Consider the following 10,089-nt stretch of genomic DNA (forward strand, 5'->3'; position numbering starts at 1 on the left):
TTATTTTTATATAAATTAATATAATAAAAGAATATTTCAGCCGAATAACAATAGAGATATCAAAAGATGCCATGAAACTTATATAATTACAGAATATAACTAAAGTAACGTAAGCTTTATACTTTAGCGAAAGCCAACTCCTCCATTCTTCTACCTTCAACTTCTCATTCAAAAACACACACTTGTCTTAAAACTTTGAAAAACATTGAGCAAAATCGTTGAAGAAACTTCAACTTTTGCCATCAAAATACATACATCTTTGAATCTTAGCTGATTTTATTAGAAAACTCTCAGCTCTTTTATGGGCTAATTAATTTACTTTGTGTTTATTTTGTTAACGTTTTTCTTGTTGCTGGCATTCTCTTAACTCGAATATTACTTTATATAATGGTAAAATTAATACATTTTTAAATGTTCGAGAAAATATCGCAATGAATAGTTGTGTAAACACACCTAAACTTCTATTCAAATATAAGCATAACATATAGCTAGTATATAGTAGATATTTAATAAAATGTTAGGAAACCTTGAACTGATTTCTTCATTTTTACTTCTCTGTTTTCTAACGTTGCAATGATGGGATGGAATCAAAACAACAAATGTGTTTGGACACCCTCCAAGCTTAATTGCAGAATGCTCAGATCAAGCAAAATCCAAGTTTACAGAATTATTGGAAGGTATGGGTACCAGATTTCATTTAGTATAATCCCCATGTGTAATAGGTTTATTTAAATTCCACGTTTTCTTAGTAAAATTTTAACTTCAGAACTTATGTAAAGATTACATAAAATTTCTAAAGACATGACACACAAAAGAGAGTGAGATAACATAAGATGCAATTTGAAACATAATCAAATAAATCCATCGTAAAAAATTCCATCAATATAAAAATGTTATATTGTTCGCTATCAATGTTGGTTATTACATTTGTAGTTGTGAGATTGTTTTTGATGGATAAATATGATTTAAATGTCCAATGTACTGAAAACTCACTGTGAAATAAACTTTTTCTTCGAACATAAAAAGTGTATTACGTAGATCTAATATATGTAAACAGAATAATCATAAAAGTGAGACTTTGCCAAATGAACCTAACAGATTTGAGATTGAACGAACACAACATATTTACTACTTCAATCCCAACTATAGATCCACAACCAGCCCACCCCAAAGAAATAATACTCCAAGCAAACAAGGGAACAACCTGCCGAAACACAAAACCTCCATTTATTCAAAATCCAGCTTAAGGACATGGAAATCTGTGAACAAGTAGACAACACAATGAAAAATTAAAATATGGCAGGCACGGGATGAATACAGGAGCTGTCGATAACTAGAAAACCAAAGGTCTGATTAATTAAATGTCTGGGACACAAAAACAAACACAAAACAACTAGGTTGTATATTCAGAAGAGGTTTACTCCCTTTACATGGCATTTCCCCAGGGGAAAAGATACTAGGGTCGGATTTATTAGCTCATATAAACGCAGCTGCCAAAACATTAGAGAAGAAGCTTTGACATGCTCATTTGCTCCACCAGTGCAGGAAATCCTTGCGTCTGTTGATCTTTTTCTGCAATTGGAGAATTCCATAAAGCAAGGCCTCAGCAGTTGGTGGGCAACCAGGAACGTAAATGTCCACCGGGACAATTCTATCACAACCTCGAACAACAGAATACGAGTAGTGGTAGTATCCACCTCCATTGGCACAACTGCCCATAGAAATGACCCACCTTGGCTCTGGCATTTGGTCATAAACTCTACAAAGAGAATGAAATAAAAGTTCAGGAAAAAAATCAGATTAAGTTTGGTCTAATTTCAGTTCTATTAAATAGAAATAAGATTATAATAGTAATGGAACAAAAACTTAAATGAAAGTAACAATTCTAACTCCAAGATAAGCTCATTTCAAAGTTCTATACATTAACTATTGGAGATAAGATACACTTGAACCAAGTGAAGCATAAACACCTTTAGATAGTACTAAAATCAAGATTTAAACAGGTTTAGTCTTCCCAACATCAAGATGTAGACAAGTTTAATCTTCACAACATCAAGATGTAAACAGGTTTAATCTTCGCCAAGTACAACCACAAGCATGCACCAACAGATAAAACTACAATATCTTAGATTTTTTTTATAAACCATTTATTTAGTTAATTTTTCTCCTTTTTGTCTTAAAAAAAGTTAACTTTTCTCCTCTGCACTATTTGAGTATCTGATCTGTTAATTCTTCACTTCAGAAAAGATCTGGTTCCACAGGTTGAAACCGATGCCACTTAAGATAATCTAGACTCAACATTAAGTTCTTTTATATTGCCTTATAATTCCATGAACCTGTTAATCTTTTATTCTTGTAAATCTTGCAGGAATACTTTTGCATCACCTGTTGATTCTCTAATTTTCCTCGTGTGTAAGCTTTAACAAATTTCAGTTCCAGGACATCCGGAATAGGAAAGAAATACAAGGGCCTTTCTGGGCTTAGATTATCCCTTTATTAGAGTAAAAGATTTATAGTTCTAGACATTGGGTTTTTTGTTTAAAGATCTTTCTTCTAACGACCGAATAGATTAGTTTGACTGATCTGTAAAGTTTTTAATTTGGGAGGGACTCAACTGGTGTTTTGTTTATTTTGTTATTTTGCTTTTTCTTCTTAAAAAAACAAATTTCAGTTCGACAAGAAGAATCTGGTAGCTTATAGAATATCTGAGAAACAGCAGTATGATCCTTTACATACCTCAGGTACAAGTATCAGGTCTAGTACAAGCTTGTTTAATACGACACTTTCTGGAAGTCTCAAACCATTTCATGCTCCCAAAGAATGGTGACTATCTTTCTAATTCACATCGATCTCAAATGAAATTTAATTAATGAACACCAAAGAATGTGTGAAGAACAGTTCCTACTCCAAGAGCACCAAAGGCTCTGGCTCGTACTTCAAACCTGTTCTAGTTCCACTCTGTCCCTGTATCTTGATTCCTAGATATCTTAGAATATAACCATAACTTTTCTATTTGTTCCAATTAAACCACTTTCACACTTGTTGGATCCTATAATAACAGATTTCCATTTCCAATTGTCAATATGAAAATTACAAATCCACATAGCTTGAATTGACGACTCAATGTGCCATTAAAGTACTATCTTGATTCAAATATTTTATCTCATTTCTATTGTATTCCTACTCCCATTCCAAAAAATGGGCCTTTGGACCAAACATTTGCATTAAAAAATTACTGGTAACTACTACCAACATCCAGGCTTCATTCAAAAAATGAATTACAAAATTCTATTTTCTTGTAGAATAATTGTGAAGAAAATTGAGAGAAAATACTCTTCCTTTCTTTGATGAATGATTTCCACACATATATATACAAGTCTACTACCCTAACAACCTAACAAATTCTAGAGAGAAACCTAACAAAATTCTGTTTATAAGGACAAATTTGTTGGTGATTCCCTCCATTTACAGCACATAACAGTTGTAAATAACCATTTTTAATCCTAATTTATTTTTCTAATTATTATATTTTCCACACTCCCCCTCAATCTAGTTTACGTATATGTTGAGTAAACCTAGATTGGATATTATGTCATCAAAGGTTCTCTTATGAAGAGCTTTAGTTAGAATATCTACGATCTGTTGATTGGTTGAAATATGCATCCGAGTTATAGTCCCATCTTCCAATTTTTCTCTGATGAAATGACGATCAATCTCATGTTTAGTTTTATCGTGATGTACTGAATTTTTGGCCATACTAATTGTTGATTGGTTGTCGCATCATACTTTTATAGGCATATTGTTGAGAACTTTTAATTCTTCAAGTATTCTCTTCAACCATACACCTTCACAAATACCATGAGCGAGCACTCTAAATTCAGATTCTGCACTGCTGCGAGACACAACAGACTGTTTCTTGCTTCTCCAGGTAACCAAGTTACCCCAAACATAGGTACAATATCCTGATGTAGATCTCCCGTCGTTTGTAGAACCTGCCCAATCCACATCTGTGTAAATTTCAACACCTCTTCTGTCTGTTTTTTGAAAGAATAAACCTTATCCTGGAGTTTTCTTGAGATACCTCAGAATCCGATACACAGCACTCATGTGATCTTCTGTTGGTTGATGCATGAACTGACTTACTGTACTTACTGCAAAACTGATGTCTGGTTTTGTGTGAGCCAAGTAAATAAGTTTACCAACAAGTCTTTGGTATCTCCCTTTGTCAACCATTTTATTACTGATTCTGGATCCAAGTTTGATAACTGAGTACATAGAGGTGTCAGCAGACTTGCTTCCTAGCATCCCAGTCTCCTTTAGGAGATCCAGAATGTATTTTCATTGAGAAACTGAAATCTCCTTTTTTGATCTAGCTACTTCCATACCGAGGAAGTACTTTAGTGCTTCAAGATCTTTTATTTCAAATTCTTTGGACAGGAATTCTTTAAATTCTCAATGTGACCTCCTGTAAGAATGATATCATCAATATATACAATCAAAATAGCCTTTTTACCTGATATACAATGTTTGACAAACAATGTATGGTCAGATTGACATTGTTCATATCCTTTATGTTTTACAGCTCTTGTGAATCTGTCAAACCATGCTCTTGGAGATTGTTTTAGGTCATAGAGTGATTTCTTCAATTTATACACTTTCTGAGAGTTGTCAGTTAATTCGAACCCTGGTGATATATTCATATACATTTCTTCTTCCAAATCGCTATTAAGGAATGCATTCTTTACATCTAATTGATACAGTGGTCAATCAAGGTTAGATGCAAGTGAGAGGAGTACCCGAATAGTATTGTGCTTGGTAACTGGTGCAAACGTCTCCTGATAATCTATACCATATGATTGTGTATAGCCTTTGGCTACCAGACGAGCCTTAAGCCTGTTCACACTCCCATCTGGATTATATTTTGTTGTAAAAACTCATTTGCATCCCACTTGACGCTTTCCTGGAGGAAGATCAGTTAGTTCTCATGTCTCATTTTTTTCAAGTGCCCTGATCTCATCTAGGACAGCTAACTTCCATTCTGGAATTTCCAAAACCTCATGTATTGTTCTGGATTCAGGTGAACTGTTGTCTATCCTGCACACAAAAGCATGATGTTTTGAGGATAATTTGTCCAATGAGACATAGTCCTGTATAGGATGTTTGGTGCATGTTCGAATGCCCTTCCTCAAAACAATAGGAATATCAGAATTAACGGAATTAAGAGTTAGTACAGAGATTACGTTACCTGGATCAATGGGGAATCCATGGCAATGCTTGAATGATTCGGGTGCTTTTCCTTTGTTTCTTCTTGTATAGACACGTAACTCACTCGTTGCACGTAATGTACTTTCTATAACAGGTTTTGGTTCTGATTTCTTTTGTGAGGTTTCGGGTTCAATCTCCAAGGAAGGTTTGTTTGGTGATGGATTTTGTGGGTAGAGAGGTGGTACACACACATCCCACAACTGATATTCCTGAGTGAATGTCTCCCCCTGAATATCAGTGGTGGAATAAAATGGTTGATTCTCAAAAAAGGTGACGTCCATGGTATTATAAAATCGGCAGGTTTCCGGAACTAGACATTGGTATCATTTTTTATTTGCTGAGTACAAAAAAAAAAATACACTTTATTGCTCTTGGGTCTAATTTTCCACGAAGATGTTTGTGAATGTGGACATATGCTAAACACCCAAATACTTTAAGTGGCAAAGTGTTTAAGATGTGAGAATCAAGAAAGATTTTTGAGAAGATAGTGTATGATGATTGAAACTGTAGAATACGGGAGGGCATCCGATTAATCAAATAAGTAGCTGTAAGGCCAGCCTCTCCCTAAAGATATTTTGGTACATGTGTGGTGAACATGAGAGATCTAGCAATCTCAAGAATATGTCTGTTTTTTCTTTCGGCTATGCTGTTTTGCTGTGGAGTATGAACGCAGGATGTTTAATGAATAATGTCATGTTCAGTAAAGTATTTTTCAAGAGTATTTTCAAAATATTCACAAGCATTGTCGGATTTCAATAATTTAATGGTAGTATGAAATTGGGTTCGAATCATTATATGAAATTTTTTAAATAGGGATCCCACTTCAGATTTTTCCTTCATGAGAAATACCCAAGTAATTCTTGTATGGTCATCAATAAAAGATACAAACCACCTAGTTCCGAAAACGTTGGAATCCTTGAAAGGGCCCCAAACATCACTGTGAATTAATGCAAATGGTTTAGATGGTTTATATGTTAGACTATATAATGAACTTCGAGTATGTTTAGAAAATTGGCAAACTTCACACTGTAATGAAACTGGATCTTTTCCTTTAAATAGTATTGGAAACATCCTTTTTAAGTACATGAAGTTTGGATCTCCTAGTCTATAGTGCCACAACATAATATCATGATCATTATTTTTTGAAATAGAAACAGAGTTTTCACATACTGTATTGTGAACTTGTATTTTAGAGGTGTTGACTTGAAGCAAATATAATCCCGAGTTCATCCTAGCACTGCCAATCGTCCTCCCTGAATCCAAATCCTGAAAATTACACATATTAGAAACAAATTTCGCAACACATTTCAAATCTTCACATAGCTTGTTGACAAACAACAAATTACAATCCAAATTCGGAACATGGAGAACTGAACAGAAAGTCAAATTTGGAGACAAATTTACAGAGCCTATTCCTGCCACTTTTGAGAGAGAACCATCTGCAATTCTGATTGCAATATTTTCTTCACATCTTCTGTAATTTTGGAACATTGAGAAATCGTCACCATATGATCAGATGCTCCAGAGTCTACCACCCACACTTGTCCTTTTTCTAAAAGAGCAGATAAACTATGAATATTACCTTTGTGTGCCACAGAGGCACTGACCGAGTGAGATTTCTTGAACAAGATTTGTTGGAGGGCTTCCAACTGTTCAGGGGTAAATGGCTCTTTTCCCATCTCATCAAAAATTACTTCCTCAGCCGTCACGTGATTTCCTCGAAGCTTGTTGGAGGTCTCTGCTTTCGACATGTTCCACTCACCCGAAGGTGATTTCCAGCCACTTAGCTTGCCATGAAGCTTTCAGCAACGTTCCCGAGTGTGCCATAGCTTCCGACAGTGGTCGCACCAGGGCCTTGTCTTCTTCGTTCGACTGTCAATCGCTCGGGTTGTGAAAGCTGAAGAATTTTCAGTCTGGTGAGGTTGGTCATTCTCTCCCATCATGATCTTCCGACGACTCTCCTCGCGTCGAACCTCAGAAAAAACTTCTCGAATACTCGATAAGGGTTTGGTGCTCAGAACACGTCCCCGAATCACGTCGAGATTTTTGTTTAGCCCTAACAGGAATTTGAAGACTCGTTTTTCTTCCACAAAGACTTTGAAGTTTTTCGTCTTCTCGGGGCAATTCCAGTGACGCTCTTCAAACGCGTCCATCTGCTGCCAATTTCGACTAAGGATACTGTAATACTGGGTGACACTGAGTTCTCCTTGTCGAAGGTCATGAAAAGTTGACTCGATTTCGAATATTGCAGAGGTATTTTGCTTGCTGGAGTAGAGTTCTTGTGCTGCCTTCCAGATTTCATGAACAGTTTCGTAGAGAATGAAATTCTCTCCGATTTCAGGAGTCACTGAGGTAATGCGCCAGGACATGACCATACTGTCTTCGATCTCCCAGGTTTGTGCATTTGCATCGGACGCTGGAGGAGGCATGAGCTCGCCGATGAGGTGCCTATAACGCCCCCTTCCACGGATGAAGAGACGGACAGACGAAGACCATTGAAGAAAGTTGCTGCCATCGAGATTATGTCATGTGATACAGGATGATGGTAGTTCACTCACAGCTCTGGTTGTTGCTGTGTGATGATAAGAGTCAGAGGAAACTTCTGGTGGAAAGGATGGAAGCTCACGCAAGGCCATTTTTTATTACGGCTCAGCAGGGTTTGATATCAATTTCTTTTTTAATCAGGTATGGCTCTGATACCATGAAGAAAATTGAGAGAAAATATTCTTCCTTTTTTTTATGAATGATTTCCACACATATATATACAAGTCTACTACCTTAATAACCTAACAAATTCTGGAGAGAAACCTAACAAAATTCTGTTTCTAAGAACAAATTTGTTGTAACAAATTTGTTGGTGATTCCCTCCATTTACAGCACATAACAGTTGTAAATAACTATTTTTAATTCTAATTTATTCTTCTAATTATTATATTTTCTACAAATTGGATAGATAAATGATTAACTTATAACTACTTTGAGAAATTTGCTTGAGTAACTAGGTTCACATGCAATTTAAACAAGAGTTTGAGAGCTACTTCAAAGCTATTGTTTATCCACACTCTCTACTTGCTCGGTTTAATCTTATTTCACTTAAGAACAGATTCCACAGTTTCAATTAATTCCGAAGTTATATATAAATTTACAAATAGTTTTTTTCCCGTGATCATTTGCATTGCAAATCTTCGAGGTGCAACTTCCATCAAAACAGTAATGTTCAATAAATTAGCAAATGCATATATCAAAATGTTAAGAAGTGATAGCTTCGGCAAATTACAGAAAAATTATACCTCAATGCTAATCATGTTCTCTCCCATTTGTACTATAAATCAACTATGAAGTCGGCAGAGTTGCATGAGAAATTCAAGAGAAAAATCATAAACCCTGATCCATCAACAATCAAAATAAAGAAAAAAAAAGGAAATAAAAAAAAATTCATCAACACAAAATGCCCGACAAGCATTCAATAGGAAACAACATCCCACGCATTCCAGGTCCAGCAAAGCACATCAAAAATAAATTTCAAATTTAAGCAGTCATACACAGAGTATCAAAGCTTAAGAAATCAGAGAAATACGGAGGCAAATAAGATACCATGCCCACTCCCGGAATTTCAAACAATTCGACAAACCCAGGTAACCAAACCATAAAGAGAAATTACTTTAACATAATTAGACAACAAAGACAGAGAAATCTTTCACCACTCGACAAATCCCATCACCTCGGATTAAATGAAACCCGAAGAAAGCACACCCAAAACTACGAATATAAGTACATCGAAAGCGAAAAGGGAAAGAAGGGCATACTTGCGGAGGGCGGGTGCCATCTTGTTGGTGAGCGTACCGGCGACGATCATGCAGTCCGACTGTCGAGGACTGGGGCGAAAGATGACGCCGAAGCGGTCCAGATCGTAGCGGGCGGCGCCGGTGTGCATCATTTCCACAGCGCAGCAAGCGAGACCAAAAGTCATGGGCCAGATGGACCCACGACGGGCCCAGTTCATCAGATCGTCAACCTTCGATATCACGTATTCCGCTGCCTTCGACAGCCCCTCCGGCGGACCCGAGGTTGCCGGCGGGCCTGGGCGCGAGTACGCCGTCGGCGAGGTAGGGGAGGCAGAAGACAGAGAAGGGACCGTAGTATGGAGAGAGAGGGCCCGCTGCGAAGAGAGAAGCAGAGAAAGACGCGTTGCTGTGTTTCTAGTAACGAGAGCCATGGTTCTCCTGGTTCGGATCGTCGAGGAGGAAGAAAGTAATTTTGTAGGAGAGGTTTAGAAATTGGCCTGCCCTCTCTCGATTCTCCTCCAACTTCAATGGAGGGTTTGTTGGACCTCTCGCTAGAAAAGGCCCAGCTCAGCAGCTACTTTTTTACTTAATTATTTCCCCAAATAATTTACTTAGAGCTTATTTACTATTTAAATTTTAAAATTTTTTAATTCAAATTATTTTAATAAATCTTTATCATTAATATTTTTTTAAAAAAAAATTAATTATTTAACTATGCTAATAATTATTTGTATTTTTTTATGTATAAATAATTATAGATTAAATAAAAATTTATAAAAAATAATTAAAAATATATATATAATTATTTTAATTGTGCTTATATTTATTACTGCAATAATTAGGTTTAATATTTGAAACTCAACCCCTTTTCGTCAATGATTCATTTGAAAAATTCTTAATTCTCTATCTATTTATGAGATGTTTAGATTTTTTAAAATTTTATGGACATACATAAGGAAAATACTATTCCCACTCATACCAAAACATAACTTTGATTTGTTCAAATAATAACTAATGTGAAACAGGATTAAGAACAACG

At 35.9% G+C, this 10,089-nt stretch overlaps 1 protein-coding gene across 1 annotated transcript; it reads right to left on the reverse strand.

Annotated features, from left to right (window-relative positions):
* Nucleotides 1-1,205: 1,205 nt before the first annotated feature.
* On the reverse strand, nt 1,206-9,592 carry LOC110821962 (NADH-ubiquinone oxidoreductase 20 kDa subunit). Its single transcript, XM_088207496.1, has 2 exons — nt 9,072-9,592; nt 1,206-1,759 (listed from the first exon to the last, which is right to left on the reverse strand). The coding sequence occupies exons 1-2, from the start codon at nt 9,479-9,481 to the stop codon at nt 1,525-1,527; spliced, it is 645 nt and encodes a 214-aa protein (XP_088063622.1). The 5' UTR covers nt 9,482-9,592; the 3' UTR covers nt 1,206-1,524.
* Between the last annotated feature and the right edge of the window lie 497 nt (nt 9,593-10,089).

This window comes from Carica papaya, chromosome 7 (genome assembly GCF_054855325.1).
Source record: "Carica papaya isolate Zhongbai chromosome 7, ASM5485532v1, whole genome shotgun sequence".
Classification (NCBI taxonomy): Eukaryota; Viridiplantae; Streptophyta; class Magnoliopsida; order Brassicales; family Caricaceae; genus Carica; species Carica papaya.